We start from the raw sequence: 22,597 nt of genomic DNA, 5'->3' as shown, positions 1-22,597 counted from the left end.
TCCACTCCCATAGCCAACAGATTGACCAGATTTCAGCAAAATATTTCACTTGCTCTCAAAGAAATAGAAGAATTCAACCATTCATCAAAACTGACTGTGCATAAGGCAAGTCCTTTGCCATAAACCCAAGTTAATGTAGAGAGGTTGTTCTCCAGCCTTAAAATAATTAGGTCATATTTGAGGTCATCTATGAAGGAGGATCTGATGGGGGCAATTCTATTTCTCAGAATAAATTCATAGACTGCACAAATGTTGTTCCGGACATTTTTTGAGAAGTGAAATTGAGCAGTCGGAGGTTTGGCTTACCGACTCCACAGTCATGCCTGCCAAAGAAGGGAATTTTGTTTACTTACCGTAAATTCCTTTTCTTCTAGCTCCAATTGGGAGACCCAGACAGTGGGTGTATAGCTACTGCCTCTGGAGGCCGCACAAAGAACTACACTTAAAAGTGTAAGGCCCCTCCCCTTCTGGCTATACACCCTCCCGTAGGAGTACGGATTCCTCAGTTTTAGTACCAAAGCAAGAAGGAGGAAAGCCAATAACAGTTTCAAAAACAAATTTAATCCGATAACAAGATCGGAGAACTTAAGAAACAACATGAACAACATGTGCACCCGAAAAACGAAACCCTAAGAACAAATAGGGCGGGTGCTGGGTCTCCCAATTGGAGCTAGAAGAAAAGGAATTTACGGTAAGTAAACAAAATTCCCTTCTTTTTCGCTCCTAATTGGGAGACCCAGACAGTGGGACGTCCAAAAGCAGTCCCTGGGTGGGTAAAAAGATACCACATGAATGGGCTGTCAGACAGCCTCTTCCTACAGGTGGGCCACCGCCGCCTGAAGGACCTGTCTACCTAGGCTGGCATCTGCCGAAGCGTAGGTATGCACTTGATAGTGTTTGGTAAACGTGTGCAGACTCGACCAGGTAGCCGCCTGGCACACTTGCTGAGCCGTAGCCTGATGCCGCAATGCCCAGGACGCACCCACGGCTCTGGTAGAATGGGCCTTCAGTCCAGATGGAATCGGAAGCCCAGCAGAACGGTATGTGTGAAGAATTGGTTCCTTGATCCACCGCGCCAGGGTGGATTTGGAAGCTTGCGATCCCTTATGCTGACCAGCGACTAGGACAAAGAGCGCATCAGAACAGCGTAGAGACGCCGTGCGAGAAATGTAAATCCTGAGTGCTCTCACCAGGTCCAACAGATGTAAACCCTTTTCAAATTGGTGAACTGGATGCGGACACAAAGATGGCAAAGTGATATCCTGATTGAGATGAAAGGAAGAAACCACCTTGGGAGAAAACTCTGGAATTGGACGCAGTACTACCTTGTCTTGGTGAAACACCAGGAAGGGAGATTTGCAAGATAACGCCGCTAGCTCGGACACTCTTCGAAGAGACGTGACCGCCACAAGAAAAACTACCTTTTGTGAAAGCCGAGAAAGGGAAACCTCTTTCAAAGGCTCGAAAGGCGGCTTCTGGAGAGCAATGAGAACCTTGTTCAGATCCCAGGGTTCCAATGGCCGTCTGTAAGGAGGAACGATATGACGAACTCCTTGGAGAAACGTGCGTACTTTAGAAAGCCGTGCCAAGCGCTTCTGAAAGAATACGGATAGCGCGGAGACTTGACCCTTAAGAGAGCTAAGCGACAAACCTTTTTCCAACCCAGACTGCAGGAAGGAAAGAAAAATTGGCAATGCAAATGGCCAGGGAGAAAACCCTTGAGCCAAGCACCACGCTAAGAATATCTTCCACGTCCTGTGATAGATCTTAGCTGAGGATGGTTTTCTAGCCTGTCTCATTGTGGCAACAACTTCATGAGATAAACCTGAGGCCGCTAGGATCCAGGACTCAATGGCCACACAGTCAGGTTCAGGGCCGCAGAATTCAGATGGAAAAACGGCCCTTGAGACAGCAAATCTGGACGGTCTGGTAGTGTCCACGGTTGGCCTACCGTGAGATGCCACAGATCCGGGTACCAAGACCTTCTTGGCCAATCTGGAGCGACGAGTATGGCTCGATGGCAGTCGGACCTGATTTTCCGGAGAACTCTGGGTAACAATGCTAGAGGTGGGAACACATAGGGGAGTCGGAATTGCGACCAATCCTGAACCAAGGCGTCTGCCGCCAGTGCTCGGTGATCGTGAGACCGTGCCATGAAAACTGGGACCTTGTTGTTGTGCCGTGACGCCATCAGATCGACGTCCGGCGTCCCCCAGCGGCAACAGATCTGCTGAAACACGTCCGGGTGAAGGGACCATTCTCCTGCGTCCATGCCCTGGCGACTGAGAAAGTCTGCTTCCCAGTTTTCCACGCCTGGGATGTGAACTGCGGATATGGTGGACGCTCTGCTTTCCACCCACGTCAAAATCCGCTGGACTTCTTGAAAAGCTTGGCGACTGCGTGTTCCCCCTTGGTGGTTGATGTACGCCACCGCCGTGGAATTGTCCGACTGAATCCGAATCTGCTTGCCTTCCAGCCATTGTTGGAAGGCTCGCAGGGCAAGATAGATTGCTCTGATTTCCAGAACATTGATCTGCAGGGTGGACTCTTCCTGAGTCCACGTCCCCTGAGCCCTGTGGTGGAGAAACACCGCTCCCCACCCTGATAGGCTCGCATCCGTCGTGACCACTGCCCAGGACGGGGGAAGGAACGACTTTCCCTGTGACAATGAGGTGGGGAGAAGCCACCAACGCAGAGAGTCCTTGGCAGTCTGAGAGAGGGAGACAGTCCTGTCGAGGGACGTCGATTTCCCATCCCATTGGCGTAGAATGTCCCATTGTAGAGGGCGCAGATGAAACTGCGCGAACGGGACTGCCTCCATTGCTGCTACCATCTTTCCTAGGAAATGCATGAGGCGCCTCAGTGAGTGCGACTGGCTCTGAAGGAGAGATTGCACTCCAGTCCGTAGCGAGCACTGCTTGTCCAGTGGAAGCTTCACTATCGCTGAGAGAGTATGGAACTCCATGCCAAGATAAGTCAGAGATTGGGTCGGGGTTAGATGAGACTTTGGAAAGTTGATAATCCACCCGAAACTCTGGAGAGTGTCTAGTGCCACCTTCAGACTGTGCTGGCATGCCTCTTGAGAGGGTGCCTTTATAAGCAGGTCGTCTAGATACGGGATGACCGAGTGACCCTGCGAGTGCAGAACAGCTACTACTGCTGCCATGACTTTGGTGAAGACCCGGGGGGCTGTTGCCAGCCGAAAGGTAAGCCTCCCACCGACCGCGGGTGTGGGAATCGGAGACTGCAAGTCAGGAGGACGCCGTCTTGGCAACGGTTCCTCCGGCTGTCCTTTTTGGGCGTGACTGAGACCTCCAAGAATCTGAGCGTCTCTGGTCTTTTTGAGTCTTTTTTGACGAGGCGAATTGGGACCTGCCCGGTCCTCGAAAGGACCGATAACCAGACTGACCCTTCCTCTGTTGGGGTTTGTTTTGTCTGTGTTGCGGTAAGGATGAGTCCTTACCCTTGGAGTGTTTGATGATTTCATCCAAACGCTCTCCAAACAATCGGTCACGAGAAAAAGGCAAATTGGTTAAGCACTTCTTGGAATGAGAATCTGCTTTCCAATGTCTCAACCACAGGGCCCTACGCAAAACAACGGAGTTGGCTGACGCCACTGCCGTGCGGCTTGTAGCGTCAAGAACAGCATTAATCGCGTACGACGCGAATGCCGCCATTTGCGAGGTCAATGGTGTTACCTGCGGGGCAAATGCACGTGTGACTGAGTCGACTTGCGCAAGCCCGGCTGAGATAGCTTGGAGTGCCCATACGGCCGCAAAAGATGGCGCTAACGACGCTCCAATCGCTTCATAGATGGATTTCAGCCAGAGCTCCATCTGCCTGTCAGTGGCATCTTTAAGTGCCGCTCCATCTTCAACTGCAACCAAGGATCTAGCTGCAAGCCTGGAAATTGGAGGATCCACTTTTGGACACTGGGTCCAACCCTTGACCACCTCAGGGGGAAAAGGATAGCGTGTATCCTTAAGCCGTTTAGAAAAACGCCTTTCAGGATAAGCGTGGGGTTTCTGGATTGCGTCTCTAAAGTCAGCGTGGTCCAGAAAAGTGCTTAATGTACGCTTAGGGTATCTGAAATAGATTCTCTCGTGCTGCGAAGCTGACTCCTCTACAAGAGGAGCTGGTGGGGAAATATTTAACATCTTATTGATGTTAAATATAAGATCATTAACTATGGCGTCGCCATCTGGTGTATCTAGATTGAGAGCGGTCCCAGGATCAGAATCCTGATCAGTTACGTCCGCCTCATCACCCATAGATTCATCTCGCTGGGATCCTGACCATTGAGATGAATGTGAAGGCCCGTCATAGCGAGCCCGCTTAGGCTGCCCGGGGCCATCGTCCGAGTCAGAGTCTTCACCCTGAGGTGTATGTGCCCGTCCCGGAGCTTGGAGGTAATTCAGCTGAGGGGGACCAGGGGACAATGATTGCACAGTGTCCGTGGCCTGAAGTACAGGCCTAGCTCGCAATGTGTCAAGAATTTGTGACATAGTGAGAGACATTCTGTCAGCAAAAGCTGCAAACTCAGTTCCTGTCACCTGGACAGCATTCACAGGTGGTACACCCTGGGTCACGTCCAGCAGAGGTCCCGACTGTGCAAGCGCCGCAGGGGCCGAGCACTGCACACAATGGGGGTCCGTGGAGCCTGCCGGTAGAAAAGTCCCACATGCGGTGCAGGAAGCATATAATGTCTGTGCCTTGGCACCCTTGCATTTTACGGACGACATGCTGCTGGCTCTCTGCAATGTGAGAGAGTCTATAGCCAAAGGGCGACCAGCGCTATGCAATACAAAGTATTTGTAGAAACAAAATACTAAGAATACTACTGGCACAAGAGGGGGTGAGCCCTGAGGGCTGCTTACCACCCGCTGAATAGCGGGTAAGAGGCGCAGAATTCCTTGTCTGGGTCTCCCCGGCTCCCCTCTGCAGCTCAGCGTGTCAGCAGGAATGGCTGCCGGCGTCTGTGGAGAGGGGCGGTCCGTGGGAGTTCCTAAACAAAAGTGCGGGAAACAGTGTCCCCTCTGTGCCGATTGTGAGGGCTGGAGTATGTAAAAACGACTCCAGCCCTCGGCGCTGATGCACTGACCAGCGTCCCGCCCCTCTCCTGACTGGCAGGTCTGGGGGCGGGAACGAACGGAAGCAGGCCGCAAAAGCCGGGGACTCGAGTTATCAGCGCGGCCGCCGTAAAAGCGCGGCCCGCACTGAAGTCCCCGGCGCACCACAAGTGCCAGCCGCGCCGCAGTCCCAGCGGCCGGCGCGACCGATTCCCAGAAGTGTGCCTGCTTCAGCGAAGCTGAATGAGGCCATGGCACAAGCGCCGCAGCGCTGATGTCCCCGGCGCACTACAACACCCAGCATGCTGCGGTGTGAGCGCCAAATGCACGGGGACACAGAGTACCTTGAGGAAGCAGGGCCATGTCCCTGATGTACTCCGCTCCATCCAGCATCTTCTCCAGGGGCTGTAGATGGAGCACGGTCTCAGTGCCTGGAGACCAGTAAATCCCACTTCACCCAGAGCCCTGTAAAAAGGGATGGGGAAGGAATCAGCATGTGGGCTCCTGCCGCCGTACCCGCAATGGGTACCTCAACCTTACAAACACCTCCGACATACAGTGGGGTGAGAAGGGAGCATGCTGGGAGCCCTGTATGGGCCCTCTTTTCTTCCATCCGACATAGTCAGCAGCTGCTGCTGACTAAAAACAATGGAGCTATGCGTGCGTGTCTGACCTCCTGCGCACAAAGCTAAAACTGAGGAATCCGTACTCCTACGGGAGGGTGTATAGCCAGAAGGGGAGGGGCCTTACACTTTTAAGTGTAGTTCTTTGTGCGGCCTCCAGAGGCAGTAGCTATACACCCACTGTCTGGGTCTCCCAATTAGGAGCGAAAAAGAAATCAAAGTCTACTGTACATGTCCCTCGTAAGACAATACCCATGACCTCACTGGACATAAGGAATAACTAATCCAGTCCACATAAGATCCATTCATGGAAATTTCCAGTAAGCCCCAGACCCATGAGATGTATATGTCACTATGGTGCACAGTACAGTCTACAGACACCGCAAAGCTATCCTAGTAATTATATACCATAAAGATTAGGCGCTGTCACATACCGCAGTAAACACCATGGCTTCCCGTTGATGTTCCTGTGCCCATTTTATCTCATCTCTGATCAACCTTGACACCATTTGGTCTTTTTTACATTATCAGTAAAGATCTCGCAGGGACATTTTATTATAGGCTTATCTCCGAGCAAATCTCCTAGATTCTGCCATTTTAGGAAGGGCGTATGGTATGTGGAGGAGAGAGGAGCAGTAAACAACTTGGCTTCCATAATAAGGAAGCAGCGACGCTGCAGAAATCATGGCCCAAAGTGCTGAATCCTCTTCGAAAATACGGGGTTACAACACTAAATAAAGAGGTACTAGTGCAGGACTTGCCCTCGGAAGACCAAGCCAGATGCATTACATACCCTATGCTATGGCACCAATGTTGGCACAAAGGTATATAATAAATTTACATTTAGCTGGCATAATACTGGACAACGCCTCTAAAACACAGTATATTTTGCTATTTATTAGTATTTATGTTGTCAAAATATTCCAAAAGTTTTTGCAGTGGGGCTCGCAATCTAAATTCCCTATCAGTATGTCTTAGGAGTGTGAAAAAAAACCCCAGAAGAAACCCACTAAAACAACAGAGTCCCCTTTTCTTCTGCAGCTTGCATGTATTTTGATACACTACAAGCTGCTTGATTCTATTCAGTCTCCAATCGAGACAGCTGGGATCCTGTCCGAAACGCTCATCTAAACGCCAATCTAATAGAACCAAATTGGCTAAAATCAGATTTCATCTTAGTTGAACGTTTAAAGGCGGGCTTCACATGCTGCGACATCGCTAACGATGTCGAGCGCGATAGCACCCGCCCCCGTCGCACATGCGATATGTGGTGATAGCTGCCGTACCGAACATTATCGCTACTGCAGCTTCACACGCACATGCCTGCTCTGCGACGTCTCTGTGACCGGCAAACCGCCTCCTTTCTAAGGGGGCGGTTCGTTCAGCGTCACAGCGACGTCACAGCAGTGTCACTTAACAGCCGCCCAATAGAAAAGGAGGGGAGGAGATGAGCGGCCGGAACATCCCGCCCACCTCCTTCCTTCCTCCTTTTCCATTGGAGACAGGTAAGGAGATGATTGTCGTTCCAGCGGCGTCACACACAGCGATGTGTGCTGGCGCAGGAATGACAAACATCGTACCGGCAGCAGCACCGATATTATGGAAATGAACGACGAGTCAACGAGCAACGATTTGTCACGTTTTTGTGCTCGTTGATCGTCGCTCATTTGTATTACACGCTGCGATGTCGCTACCGGCGCCGGATGTGCGTCACTAACGACGTGACCCCGACAATATATCGGCAGCGATGTCGCAGCGTGTAAAGTACCCCTAAGAGAAGAGAGTAGGGATGGAAACTGAGCCGTAAGGAAGCCAGCTTTCAGGATCGAGACCGAACAGAATCGAGGGGTTGGATTTGTGAATCAATTATTAAATCTTTGGTATCTATTTTTTTATGCAGGAGGGTGCTTTTGTATAAGCGAATAGCGGTGACCGTTGAATTGTACCAGTTCTAATAAAACATGTGTGAATGGAGAATATAAAAAAAAGGTTCAAATTATGAAACCTCCAAGTGTCATAGAAGCCAAACTGATAACAGATGTCTGGCAGGCTGACATCTTGATGGACTCAATGACATCGATAGCAGATAAGTCACCAGAATATGGGACAGTAAATACCAGCGGGTCAGGTATTGCCAGGATAAGATCCTCCATCCTTGCACATGACGTGGATATATCTTGGTTGCCAAATGCCCAATGCACTGTATATTTATTGCTCAGAAAGGTGCAAGCCAAAGCACTCGCAATTATGAAGCACTGCCTGCCTATTAGGGTTTTTTTTTTTTTTTTTAAAGCATGAGTTCGTTATATTTTACATACAAGAGATAAAATATGACATGAAAAGAACCCAACTCAAGTTTCGCCATGTCTGCTTCCTCTGGGGTGTAGAAGAAGCCAACATGGTAAAAGAAGCCAAGAAGTAGCAAACATGGCGAAACTCGAGTTGGGATTTTCGTATTGTATACTATGCAGATGGTTATTTAATCTTTTGGAAGTAGAAGTTACGGCTAATGAAAAGCAGAGAGACATAAAGGCCAGTCATTAAAGGGAACCGGTCACCAGATTTGGGGTCTGTAAGCTGTGGCCACCACCAGTGCTCTCTTATATACAGCATTCTAACATGCTGTATATAAGAGCCCAGGCCGCTGTGTAGAATATAAAAATCACTTTATAATACTCACCTAAGGGGCGATGCGGGGCAGACTGGTCGGATGAGTGTCTTTTTTCTGGTACTGGCGCCTCCTCTTTTGGCCATCTTTGTCCTTCTTCTGAAGCCAAGGTGCATGAAGCATCCTACGTCATCGACACTAGCCGGCATTGAGGTCCTGCGCAGGCGCACTACAATACTTTGATACATCCATCCGACCAGTCTGCTCCGCACTGCCCTTTAGGTGAGTATCATAAAGTGTTTTGTTTTTTTTTGTTCTACTCTTATACGCAGCATGTTAAGGTTCTTCTTGACCTAATCGTTCAGGGGCTAATCTGTAAATTAGTATATCCACTTACTTTCCCAGTATCGAGCTGCTTTTGAAACTCTTCCATTGTGTTGGCGACAACCATGTGACTCGTTATATCGCTGAGGGCCCTGAGGAAGGGAAAGGAAACAAGTGACCCCTACAGTCCAAGTAAAACTTCCAGAATCCGGTCACTATGGCCACTGGCGGCATTATAAAGTATGGCGGGTTACCTGTTGTAGAGATTCTTGTGAATTTCCTCCAGAAGATCCTGTAGTTTTGTTTCGGCCTGATCCTCGGGAATGGTCAGTTTCTCTCCGGTGTCCCGTCTGACGGCTACAAACTGTTTGCTCTTCATGTCTCTAGGCCCCACTTCAAGCCTGATGGGGACCCCCTGTGTAGAGACAAGACAAGAAACCAAAAAGGAATTTAAAGGGGTTGTCTAGAATTACAAAAACAGCGCCATATTTGTGCACAGCTTGTGCCTGGTCTTTCAGTTCATATCAAATGCTACTGACATTTTTATGCCCTTATTCCATTAACCATTACTTTATTCTTCCCTCAATATGGCCGTACGATGGTTTGTGTGTTGTAGGATGAGTCGTAGTTTTGTATGACATTATTTATTATTGCGCCATTTATTCCATGGCACTTTACATGTGAAAAGGGGTGTACATAGTAGGGAAAGAAGGGAATTTTGTTTACTTACCGTAAATTCCTTTTCTTCTAGCTCTAATTGGGAGACCCAGACAATTGGGTGTATAGCTACTGCCTCCGGAGGCCACACAAAGTATTACACTTAAAAGTGTAAGGCCCCTCCCCTTCTGCCTATACACCCCCCGTGGGATCACGGCTGCTCAGTTTTAGTGCAAAAGCAAGAAGGAGGAAAGCCAATAAACTGGTTTAAGCAATTCAATCCGAAGGAATATCGGAGAACTGAAACCATTCAACATGACTAACATGTATACCCCAAAAAAACAGGGGCGGGTGCTGGGTCTCCCAATTAGAGCTAGAAGAAAAGGAATTTACGGTAAGTAAACAAAATTCCCTTCTTCTTCGTCGCTCTATTGGGAGACCCAGACAATTGGGATGTCCAAAAGCAATCCCTGGGTGGGTAAAATAATACCTCGTGATAGGCCGTAAAGAAGGGAATTTTGTTACTTACCGTAAATTCCTTTTCTTCTAGCTCCTATTGGGAGACCCAGACGATTGGGTGTATAGCACTGCCTCCGGAGGCCACACAAAGCAATTACACTAAAAAGTGTAAGGCCCCTCCCCTTCTGGCTATACACCCCCAGTGGGATCACTGGCTCACCAGTTTTAGTGCAAAAGCAAGAAGGAGGAAAGCCAATAACTGGTTTAAACAAATTCACTCCGAAATAACCTCGGAGAACTGAAAACCATTCAACATGAACAACATGTGTACCCGAAAAACAACCAAAAATCCCGAAGGACAACAGGGCGGGTGCTGGGTCTCCCAATAGGAGCTAGAAGAAAAGGAATTTACGGTAAGTAACAAAATTCCCTTCTTCTTCGGCGCTCCATTGGGAGACCCAGACGATTGGGACGTCCAAAAGCTGTCCCTGGGTGGGTAAAGAATACCTCATGTTAGAGCTGCAAGACAGCCCTCCCCTATATGGAGGCAACTGCCGCCTGCAGGACTCTTCTACCTAGGCTGGCGTCCGCCGAAGCATAGGTATGCACCTGATAATGTTTGGTGAAAGTGTGCAGACTCGACCAGGTAGCTGCCTGGCACACCTGTTGAGCCGTAGCCTGGTGTCGCAATGCCCAGGACGCACCCACGGCTCTGGTAGAATGGGCCTTCAGCCCTGATGGAACCGGAAGCCCAGCAGAACGGTAGGCTTCAAGAATTGGTTCTTTGATCCATCGAGCCAGGGTGGCCTTAGAAGCCTGCGACCCTTTGCGCTTACCAGCGACAAGGACAAAGAGTGCATCCGAACGGCGCAAGGGCGCCGTGCGGGAAATGTAGATTCTGAGTGCTCTCACCAGATCCAACAAATGTAAATCCTTCTCATACCGATGAACTGCATGAGGACAAAACGAAGGCAAAGAGATATCCTGATTAAGATGAAAAGAGGATACCACCTTCGGGAGAAACTCCTGAATGGGGCGCAGCACTACCTTGTCCTGGTGGAAGACCAGGAAGGGAGCCTTGGATGATAGCGCTGCCAGCTCAGACACTCTCCGAAGAGATGTGATCGCTACCAGAAAAGCCACTTTCTGTGATAGTCTAGAAAGTGAAACCTCCCTCAGAGGCTCGAAGGGCGGCTTCTGGAGGGCAACTAGTACCCTGTTCAGATCCCATGGATCTAACGGCCGCTTGTACGGGGGTACGATATGGCAAACCCCCTGTAGGAACGTGCGCACCTTAGGAAGGCGTGCCAAACGCCTCTGAAAAAAGACGGATAGCGCCGAGACCTGACCTTTAAGGGAGCCGAGCGACAAACCTTTTTCTAACCCAGATTGCAGGAAAGAAAGAAAGGTAGGCAATGCAAATGGCCAGGGAGACACTCCCTGAGCAGAGCACCAGGATAAGAATATCCTCCACGTTCTGTGGTAGATCTTAGCGGACGTGGGCTTCCTAGCCTGTCTCATGGTGGCAACGACCCCTTGGGACAATCCTGAAGACGCTAGGATCCAGGACTCAATGGCCACACAGTCAGGTTCAGGGCCGCAGAATTCCGATGGAAAAACGGCCCTTGGGACAGTAAGTCTGGTCGGTCTGGTAGTGCCCACGGTTGGCCGACCGTGAGCTGCCACAGATCCGGATACCACGCCCTCCTCGGCCAGTCTGGGGCGACGAGTATGACGCGGCTGCAATCGGATCTGATCTTGCGTAGCACTCTGGGCAAGAGTGCCAGAGGTGGAAACACATAAGGGAGCCGGAACTGCGACCAATCTTGCACTAGGGCGTCTGCCGCCAGCGCTCTTTGATCGCGAGACCGTGCCATGAAGGTTGGGACCTTGTTGTTGTGCCGGGACGCCATGAGGTCGACGTCCGGCCTTCCCCATCGGCGACAGATTTCCTGAAACACGTCTGGGTGAAGGGACCATTCCCCTGCGTCCATGCCCTGGCGACTGAGGAAGTCTGCTTCCCAGTTTTCTACGCCGGGGATGTGAACTGCGGATATGGTGGAGGCCGTGGCTTCCACCCACATCAGAATCCGCCGGACTTCCTGGAAGGCTTGCCGACTGCGTGTCCCCCCTTGGTGGTTGATGTATGCCACCGCTGTGGAGTTGTCCGACTGAATTCGGATCTGCCTTCCTTCCAGCCACTGCTGGAAGGCTAGTAGGGCAAGATACACTGCTCTGATTTCCAGAACATTGATCTGAAGGGTGGACTCCTGCTGAGTCCACGTACCCTGAGCCCTGTGGTGGAGAAAAACTGCTCCCCACCCTGACAGACTCGCGTCTGTCGTGACCACCGCCCAAGACGGTGGTAGGAAGGATCTTCCCTGTGATAATGAGGTGGGAAGAAGCCACCACTGCAGAGAGTCCTTGGCCGTCTGGGAAAGGGAGACTTTCCTGTCCAGGGATGTTGACTTCCCGTCCCATTGGCGGAGAATGTCCCATTGAAGTGGGCGCAGATGAAACTGCGCAAACGGAACCGCTTCCATTGCCGCCACCATCTTCCCGAGGAAGTGCATGAGGCGTCTTAAGGAGTGCGACTGACTTTGAAGGAGAGCCTGCACCCCAGTCTGTAGTGACCTCTGCTTGTCCAGCGGAAGCTTCACTATCGCTGAGAGAGTATGAAACTCCATGCCAAGATACGTTAGTGATTGGGTCGGTGACAGATTTGACTTTGAGAAGTTGATGATCCACCCGAACGTCTGGAGAGTCTCCAGTGCAACAGTCAAGCTGAGTTGGCATGCCTCTTGAGAGGGTGCCTTGACCAGTAGATCGTCCAAGTAAGGGATCACAGAGTGTCCCTGAGAGTGCAAGACTGCTACCACTGCCGCCATGATCTTGGTGAACACCCGTGGGGCTGTCGCTAGACCAAATGGCAGAGCTACGAACTGAAGATGGTCGTCTCCTATCACGAAGCGTAGAAAGCGTTGGTGCTCTGTAGCAATCGGCACGTGGAGATAAGCATCCTTGATGTCTATTGATGCTAGGAAATCTCCTTGAGACATTGAGGCAATGACTGAGCGGAGGGATTCCATCCGGAACCGCCTGGCGTTCACATGCTTGTTGAGCAGTTTTAGGTCCAGAACAGGACGGAATGAGCCGTCCTTTTTTGGCACCACAAAGAGATTGGAGTAAAAACCTTGACCTCGTTCCTGAAGAGGAACAGGGACCACCACTCCTTCTGCTCTTAGAGAATTCACCGCCTGCAGAAGGGCATCTGCTCGGTCGGGATGTGGGGAAGTTCTGAAGAACCGAGGCGGAGGCCGAGTACTGAACTCTATCCTGTACCCGTGAGACAAAATGTCTGTTACCCACCGGTCTTTGACCTGTGGCAGCCAAATGTCGCAAAAGCGGGAGAGCCTGCCACCGACCGAGGATGCGGAGGGAGGCGGCCGAAAGTCATGAGGCAGCCGCCTTGGAAGCGGTACCTCCGGTTGCTTTCTTGGGGCGTGAGTGAGCCCGCCAGGAATCAGAGCTCCTTTGCTCTTTCTGAGTCCCTTTGGACGAGGAGAATTGGGGCTTGCCCGAGCCTCGAAAGGACCGAAACTTTGACTGCCACTTCCTCTGTGGAGGTTTGCTTGATCTGGGCTGGGGTAAGGAGGAGTCCTTACCTTTGGACTGTTTAATGATTTCCGCCAATTGCTCACCAAACAGTCTGTCTCCAGATAATGGCAAGCTGGTTAAACATTTTTTAGAAGCAGAATCTGCTTTCCATTCCTTTAACCACAAGGCTCTGCGCAAAACTACAGAGTTGGCGGATGCCATTGAGGTACGGCTCGTAGAGTCCAGTACCGCATTGATAGCGTAGGTCGCAAACGCAGACATTTGCGTAGTTAGGGACGCCACTTGCGGCACTGCTGGACGTATGAGAGAGTCCACCTGTGCCAGACCAGCTGAAATAGCTTGGAGCGCCCACACGGCCGCGAATGCTGGAGCAAACGACGCGCCGATAGCTTCATAGACAGATTTCAACCAAAGGTCCATCTGTCTGTCATTGGCATCTTTAAGTGAAGCCCCATCCTCCACTGCAACTATGGATCTAGCTGCAAGCCTGGATATTGGAGGGTCCACTTTTGGACACTGGGTCCAGCGTTTGACCACGTCAGGGGGAAAAGGATAACGTGTATCCTTAAGGCGTTTAGTCCGGATAAGTATTGTGTTTCTGGATGGATTCTCTGAAGTCAGAGTGGTCCAGAAAAGTACTCAATTTACGCTTGGGATACAGAAAATGGAATTTCTCCTGCTGTGCAGCTGCCTCCTCTGCAGAAGGGGCTGGGGGAGAAATATCCAACAGCCTATTGATGGCCGCTATAAGGTCATTTACCATGGCGTCACCATGATTTTTGTCATAGTCACAGACATTTTATCAGCAAAGACTGCAAATTCTGTCCCCGTCACCGGGGCAGGGTTCACAGGCGCCTCTGCCTGGGCTACCACCACAATAGGCTCTGGCTGACGAAGTGCCACTGGGACTGAACATTGCACACAATGAGAGTCGTTGGAGCCTGCTGGTAGATTAGCCCCACATGCTGTACAAGCAGTGTATACAGCCCGTGCCTTGGCACCCTTGCGTTTTGCGGATGACATGCTGTTGTCTCCTCAAAGCAATATAGGGTGTACAGCCAAGAAGCGACCTTACAGTGCAGTATATAAATATATCTAGACACAGCAGTGTCTATGGTACAGCGAAAAATATAACACTGTGGCACTAGTGGGGCCGCACGTATGTGCTGCTTACCGCCCGCTTAGCGCGGGTGTGTGGTCGCCAGAAACCCCTAGCCTGGGTCCCCCAGAGCCTGCGTCCGTTCTCCAGCCAGACTGCATGTGTATAATGGCTGCCGGCGTCCTGGGGAGCTGCAAGCCTGGGGGCGGGCCTAGGGCGTGCACAGAGAAAAAGCGCGAAGCCTGTGTCCTACTGTGCTCAGTGAGAGGGCTGGAGCATGTAAATCGTGCTCCAGCCCTCGGCGCTGCCGATTGAACAACGTCTCTCCCCTACCCTGATTGACAGGGTGGGGGGCGTTAACGAAGCGGAGCTAGGCCGCAGAAAGCCGGGGACTAAAGTTAGAAGCGCCGCCGCCGTAAAAGCGCGGTCGGCGCGTCCCCGGCGCACTACAAGTCGCAGCTGCGCCGCCGCTCCAGGGGCGGTCGGCGCGGCGATCCACACACATAAAGTCCCCCAGTAATCTGCGGGGACTATAAGCCCAGCGCACAGCGCTACAGTCCCCGGCGCACTAGCACACCCAGCAAGCCTGGGGTGTGCGTGGCCTGCCATACGGGGACACAGAGTACCTGAAAGTTGCAGGGCCTTGTCCCTGAACGGCACTCCCGCTCCACATCCAGCAGGTTCTATGGGTCTATGGATGGAGCCCGGCCTCAGGGCTTGGTGGCCGGTAAGATCCCACTTCCTCAGAGCCCTTCAGGGGGATGGGGAAGGAAAACAGCATGTGGGCTCCAGCCTCCGTACCCGCAATGGGTACCTCAACCTTACAAACCACAAGTGGGGTGAGAAGGGAGCATGCTGGGGGCCCCATATGGGCCCTCTTTTCTTCCATCCGATATAGTCAGCAGCTACTGCTGACTAAACAGTGGAGCTATGCGTGGATGTCTGACCTCCTTCGCACAAAGCAGAAAACAGGTGAGCCAGTGATCCCACTGGGGGTGTATAGCCAGAAGGGGAGGGGCCTTACACTTTTTAGTGTAATTGCTTTGTGTGGCCTCCGGAGGCAGTGCTATACACCCAATCGTCTGGGTCTCCCAATGGAGCGCCGAAGAAATGGCCTTTTCCTACATGGGGGCAACCGCCGCCTGCAGGACTCTTCTACCTAGGCTGGCGTCCGCCGAAGCATAGGTATGCACCTGATAATGCTTGGTAAAAGCGTGCAGACTCGACCAGGTACCCGCCTGGCACACCTGCTGGGCCGAAGCCTGGTGCCGTAATGCCCGGGACGCACCCACGGCTCTGGCAAAATGGGCCTTCAGCCCTGAGGGAACCGGAAGCCCCGCAGAACGGTAGACTTCAAGAACTGGTTCGTTGATCCACCGAGTCAGGGTGGATTTGGAAGCTTGCAACCCCTTACGCTGACCAGCGACAAGGACAAGAGTGCCTCCGAGCGGCGCCGGAGCGCCGTGCGGGAAAAGTAGGTTCTGAGAGCTCTCACCAGATCCAACAAAGCAAATCCCGATCACATTGATGAACTGGATGACAAGACGGTAAGGAGATATCCCGATTGAGATGACAGGGGGATACCACCTTAGGGAGAACTCCTGAATCGGGCGCAGAACCACCTTGTCCTGGTGAAAACACCAGGAAGGGAGATTTGCAAGACAGCGCTGCAAGCTTGGCCACTCTCCGAGGAGACGTGACCGCCACTAGAAAAGGCCACTGTCCGTGAAAGGCGAGAAAGGGAAACATCCCTCATAGGCTCGAAAAGCGGCTTCTGGAGAGCTATTAGACCCCTGTTCAGATCCCAGGGCTCTAACGGCTGCTTGTAAGGAGGGACGATCTGACAAACCCCTTGCAGGAACGTGCGTACCTGTTGGAGTCTGGCCAGGCGCTTCTGAAAAAAACACAGAGAGCGCAGAGACTTGTCCCTTAAGGGAGCCGAGCGACCAACCTTTTTCCAACCTGGATTGCAGGAAGGAAAGGAAAGTAGTCAATGCCAATGGCCAGGGAGAAACGTCCTGAGCCGAGCACCAAGCTAAGAATATCTTCCACGTCCTGTGGTAGATCTTGGTAGAGCTTGGTTTCTTAGCTTATCCCATGGAGGCAATGACCTCTTGAGATAATCCTGAAGACGCTAGGATCCAGGACTCAATGGCCACACAGTCAGGTTCAGGGCCGCAGAATTCAGATGGAAAAACGACCCTTGAGACAGCAAGTCTGGCCGGTCTGGTAGTGCCCACGGTTGTCCTACCGTGAGATGCCACATATCCGGGAACCACGACCTCCTCGGCCAGTCTGGCGCGACGAGGATGGCGCGGCGGCAGTCGGACCTGATCTTGCGTAGCACTCTGGGCAACAGCGCCAGAGGTGGGAACACATAAGGGAGCCGGAACTGCGACTAATCTTGAACTAAGGCGTCCGCCGCCAGAGCTCTGTGATCGTGAGACCGTGCCGTGAAAGCTGGGACCTTGTTGTTGTGCCGGGACGCCATTAGGTCGACGTCCGGCATCCCCCAGCGGCGACAGATCTCCTGAAACGCGTCCGGGTGAAGAGACCATTCCCCTGCGTCCATACCCTGGCGACTGAGGAAGTCTGCTTCCCAGTTTTCTACGCCCGGGATGTGAACTGCGGATATGGTGGATGCCGTGTCTTCCCCCCACGTCAGAAACCGCCGGACTTCCTGGAAGGCTTGCCGACTGCGTGTCCCCCCTTGGTGGTTGATGTATGCCACCGCTGTGGGGTTGTCCGCCTGAATTCGGATCTGCTTGCCTTCCAGCCACTGCTGGAAGGCTCGTAGGGCAAAATACACTGCTCTGATTTCCAGAACATTGATCTGAAGGGTGGACTCCTGCTGAGTCCACGTACCTTGAGCCCTGTGGAGGAGAAAAATTGCTCCCCACCCTGAAGACAATGAGGTGGGAAGAAGCCCCCACCGAAGAGACTCCTTGGCCGCCTGAGAAAGAGAAACGTCCCTGTCGAGGGGACGTCGACTCCCCGTCCCATTGGCGGAGAATGTCCCCTTGTAGTGGACGCAGAAGAAACTGCGCGAAAGGGACTGCCTCTAATGCTGCTACCATCTTCTCTAGGAAGTGCATGAGGCGTCTCAAGGGGTGCGACTGGCCTTGACGGAGAGATTGCACCCCTGTCTGAAGTGAACGCTGTTTGCCCAGCGGAAGTTTCACTATCGCTGATAGAGTATGAAACCCCATGCCAAGATATGTTAGCGATTGGGTCGGGGTCAGAATTGACTTTGAAAAGTTGATGATCTACCCGAAACTCTGGAGAGTCTCCAGCGCAACGATCAGGCTGTGTTGGCATGCCTCTTGAGAGGGTGCCTTGACGAGTAGATCGTCCAAGCAAGGGATCACAGAGTGACCCTGAGAGCGCAGGACTGCTACTACTGCAGCCATGACCTTGGTGAAGACCCGTGGGGCTGTCGCCAGACCGAAAGGCAGGGCTACGAACTAAAGGTGTTCGTTTCCTATAACGAAGCGTAGAAACGCTGGTGCTCTGGAGCATGTCCATTGATGCTAGGAACTCTTCTTGAGACATTGAGGCGATGACGGAGCGGAGGGATTCCATCCGGAACCGCCTGGTCTGCACATGCTTGTTGAGCAGTTTTAGGTCCAGAACAGGACGGAAAGACCCGTCCTTTTTTGGCACCACAAACAAATTGGAGTAAAAACCGTGACCTTGGTCCTGGAGAGGAACAGAGATCACCACTCCTTCTGCCTTTAGAGAGCACCCGCCTGCAGACGAGCACCGGCTCGGTCGGGAGGTGGAGAAGTTCTGAAGAATCGGGTCGGAGGACGAGAACTGAACTCGATCCTGTACTCTTGAGACAGAATGTCTCTCACCCAACGGTCTTTGACCTGTGGCAGCTAAATGTCCCCAAGCGGGCGAGCCTGCCACCGACCGAGGATGCGGAGAGAGGAGGCCGACAGTCATGAGGAAGCTGCCTTGGTAGCGGTTCCTCCGGCTGCCTTCTTTGGGCGTGACTGAGCCCGCCAAGAATCTGAGCTCCTCTGAACCTTTTGAGTCCTTTTAGACGAGGACAATTGGGCCCTGCCCGAGCCTCGACAGGACCAAAACCTCGACTGTCCCCTCCTCTGTTGGGGTTTGTTAGGTTTGGGCTGGGGTAAGGAAGAATCCTTAGACTTGGACTGTTTAACGATTTCATCTAATCTCTCACGAAACAGTCTGTCACAGAAAATGGCAATTAAGAACTTTTTTGGAAGCAGCATCTGCCTCCATTCCCTTAACCCCAAGGCTCTGCGTACAACCACGGAGTTGGCGGACGCCCCTACCGTACTGCTCGTAGAGTCCAGGACAGCATTAATAGCGTAAGACGCAAATGCAGACATTTGAGAGGTTAAGGACGCTACTTGCGGAACAGATGTACGTGTGACGATGTCAATCTGCGCCAGACCAGCTGAACTAATTTGTAGTGCCCATACGGCTGCGAATGCTGGAGCAAACGACGCGCCGATAGTTTCATAGATGGATTTCAACCAGAGCTCCATCTGTGTCAGTGGCATCTTTAAGGGAAGCCCCATCTTCCACTGCAACTATGGATCTAGTCGCCAGCCTGGAGATTGGAGGATCCACCTTTGGACACTGGGTCCAGCTCTTGACCACGTCAGGTGGAAAGGGATAACTTGTATCCTTAATACGTTTGGAGAAACGCTTATCTGGATAAGCGTGGTGTTTCTGAACTGCCTCTCTGAAGTCAGAGTGGCCAGAAAAGTACTCAATTTACGCTTGAGATACTGAAATGGAATTTCTCCTGCTGTGAAGCTGACTCCTCCACTGGAGGAGCTGAGGGAGAAATATCCAACATTCCATTGATGGACGCTATAAGATCATTCACCATGGCGTCACCATCCGGTGTATCCGGCTTGAGAGCGGTCTCAGGATCAGAGTCCTGATCAGCTACGTCTGCCTCATCATTAGAGTCCTCCTGCTGGGACCCTGACCAGTGATGAAGCCGAGTGCCGCTCCCAGCGAGCTCGCTTAGGCTGTCTGGGACTGTTGTCCGTGTCAGAGCCTTCACCCTGGGATGCATGGGACCTCCCCGGAGCACTGATTTGTTCCAAATGAGGGTGGCCCGGGAGCATTGAATCAACATTGCCCATGGTCTGTCTGGACTGCAAAGTCTCTAAGATGTTAGTCATAGTCTATCAGCCGAAACTGCCACTCCGTCCCTTTCCCTGGACAGGGTTCACAGGTGGTTCCTTTGGCCACCTCTAGCAGAGACCCCGGCTGAGCGAGTGCTACAGGGGAGCATTGCACACAATGGGGGTCAGTGGAACCTGCCGGTGGAACGGTATCACATGCAGTACAAGCAGCGTAGAAAGCCTGTGCCTTGGCACCCTTGCTTTTTTGCTGCTGTTGTCTAGCCATCTAGGATAGTATATAGCCAAGAATAGCGACCGTACAGTGCAATGTATAGCATACAAGCATAAAGTAGAAATGAACACTTCAGCACATGCAATACACGCAGCATAGAAAGCTTGTGCCTTAGCACCCTTGCTTTTTGCTGCTCTTGTCTAGCCATCTAGGAGGGTATATATCCAAGAATAGCGACCGTACAGTGCAGTGTATAGCATACAAGCATAAAGTACAAATGACCACTTCGGCATTAGTGGGGTCAGCACTTCAGGTGCTGCTTACCGCCCGCACAAAGGCGGGTGTGTGGTCGCCAGAATCCTGTGACTGGTTGCCCAGAGCTTGTCTCCATTCTCCAGCTCGGACTGCATGCAGGAATGGCCGCCGGCGTCCTGTGAAGAGGGGCGGGCCGTGGGCGTGCCCCAGACAAGAGCGGGAAACTGGCGTCCCACTGTGTCCAGTGAGGGGGCTGGAGAATGCAAAGCAGACTCCAGCTCTCGGCGCTGACTTTCTGTACAGCGTCCCGCCCCTCCCCTGACTGGCAGGGCTGGGGGCGGGAACGAAACGAAAACTAGGCCGCAAAGCCGGGGACTCGAGTAATAAGCGCGGCCGTCCTATGCACGGCCAGCGCGGAAGTCCCCGGCGCACCACAAGTCCCAGCCGCGCCACAATGTAAAACACCCAGCAGCGGCCGGCGCGGCAGTTCCTAATACATAAATTCACTCAGCTAAGCTGCAGTGAATAAAAGCACAAGCGCTCCACGCTGTTGTCCCCGGCGCACTAACACTCCCAGCAATGCTGGTGTGTGTGTGCGCGATGTGTACGGAGACACAGAGTACCTTAATGTAGCAGGGCCCTGTCCCTGACGATACTCAGCTCCATATCCAGCAGGTTCTCTGGGTCTGTGGATGGAGCCCGGTCTCAGTGCCTGGAGACCTGTAAGATCCCACTTCACCCAGAGCCCTGAGGGGGATGGGGAAGGAAAGCAGCATGTGAGCTCCAGCCTCCGTACCCGCAATGGATACCTCAACCTTACAAACACCGCCGACAGAAAGTGGGGTGAGAAGGGAGCATGCTGGGGGCCCTTTTCTTAGTATGGGCCCTCTTTTCTTCCAACCGACATAGTCAGCAGCTGCTGCTGACTAAAAACAGTGGAGCTATGCGTGGATGTCTGACCTCCTTCGCACAAAGCATGAAAACTGAGCAGCCGTGATCCCACGGGGGGTGTATAGGCAGAAGGGGAGGGGCCTTACACTTTTAAGTGTAATACTTTGTGTGGCCTCCGGAGGCAGTAGCTATACACCCAATTGTCTGGGTCTCCCAATAGAGCGACGAAGAAAGTACAATAATCATAAACAATACAAGGCACAGACAGGTACAGGAGGATAGAGGTTCCTGCCCATGAGGGCTCACAGTCTACAGGGGATAGGTGAGAGTACAGGAGAGAGAGGACCCTGCCTGCGAGGGCTCACAGTCTACAAGGGATAGGTGAGAGTACAGGAGGAGAGAGGACCCTGCCTGCGAGGGCTCACAGTCTACAAGGGATAGGTGAGGATACAGGAGAGAGGACCCTGCCTGCGAGGGCTCACAGTCTACAGGGGATAGGTGAGAGTACAGGAGGAGAGAGGACCCTGCCTGCGAGGGCTCACAGTCTACAGGGGATAGGTGAGAGTACAGGAGGATAGAGGTCCATGCCCATGAGGGCTCACAGTCTACAAGGGATAGGTGAGAGTACAGGAGGAGAGAGGACCCTGCCTACGAGGGCTCACAGTCTACAAGGGATAGGTGAGAGTACAGGAGGAGAGAGGAACCTGCCCGCGAGGACTCACAGTCTAAAGGGGATAGGTGAGGATACAGAAAACAGGACCCTGCCCATGAGGGCTCACAGTCTAAAGGGGATGGGTGAGGGTATAGGAGGAGAGGACCCTACTCACGAGGGCTCACAGTCTGCAGCGGCGGGTCCCTGGCGGCGGCAGGTGAGTGGTGCAGCAGGCCGGTGCGGTGAGTGTTCCAATCTGTCCGCGTTCCAAATGATGGTGCCTGGAGCGGGGCATGCGCAGATTGAGATCTCATCCAAGGGCTCCATCTGCGCACGCGCTGCCTCCTGGCGCCATCATTTGAAACTGGGACATCTGACACACTGGGAATCCTGCCACACAGCCGCCAGCACGCACAGAGTGGGAGCCAGCAGGCCGCCCGCCCACCCGCATAGAGAGGCAGCCGGCACTGACAGGCACCCGGCTGCCGCCCACACGCAGGCACAGGCACTCAGCTGCCGCCTGGCTGCCTGAACGCACCCGGTCGTCGCACAGACAGCCCCCTAGTAAAGCTATATTCTGATTTTAAGATGCACCCCTCATTTTCCTCTCAAATTTTTGGGAGGAAAAGTGCGTCTTCTAATCCGAAAAATACGGTATATGCATACTTACTGAAAAACTAGAGGTGACAGACTCAGCCTTCCTCTTTCTGTCTAACCCCTTTAGATGCTGCAGTCAGTATTGACCGCAGCATCCAATGCGTTAAGACATCCAGGATCGGAGATCTCTCAGATCCCAGTGATCGCAGCAGAGGATCAGCTGTAACATACACTTTACCTGTAGGACATTTGCACTGAATGGGTAAGTTAATCGATTGGTATACGCAGTGAGGGAGAGGTTGAGTATTATTTTTCTAATTTCCCCAGTTTGTACAGTACAGACAGGAAGGTTCATAAGGCTGAATAGTTAACCAGCGAGCATTCACCGTGTAATCA

General features: G+C 52.4%; 1 protein-coding gene and 1 long non-coding RNA gene across 5 annotated transcripts in view; one reads left to right on the top strand and one right to left on the bottom strand.

Annotated features, from left to right (window-relative positions):
* Positions 1-22,597, bottom strand: part of EPRS1 (glutamyl-prolyl-tRNA synthetase 1) — a 263,373-nt gene that overhangs the window by 9,957 nt on the left and 230,819 nt on the right. For all 4 annotated transcript variants that reach the window (XM_075339114.1, XM_075339116.1, XM_075339115.1 and 1 more), the window contains 2 exons: positions 8,879-9,039; positions 8,698-8,776 (listed from right to left, as the gene is read on the bottom strand). In XM_075339114.1, coding sequence (XP_075195229.1) covers positions 8,698-8,776; positions 8,879-9,039 — 240 coding nt within the window. The remainder of the gene's footprint in view (positions 1-8,697; positions 8,777-8,878; positions 9,040-22,597) is intronic.
* The window catches only part of LOC142295971 (uncharacterized), a 225,153-nt gene that overhangs the window by 45,147 nt on the left and 157,409 nt on the right, over positions 1-22,597 (top strand). The window lies entirely within an intron of this gene.

The sequence above is a fragment of the Anomaloglossus baeobatrachus genome, chromosome 3, assembly GCF_048569485.1.
Source record: "Anomaloglossus baeobatrachus isolate aAnoBae1 chromosome 3, aAnoBae1.hap1, whole genome shotgun sequence".
In the NCBI taxonomy this organism is placed as follows: Eukaryota; Metazoa; Chordata; class Amphibia; order Anura; family Aromobatidae; genus Anomaloglossus; species Anomaloglossus baeobatrachus.
Note: the sequence above shows the minus strand (reverse complement) of the source record. Positions and strands in the feature narration are given on the sequence as shown.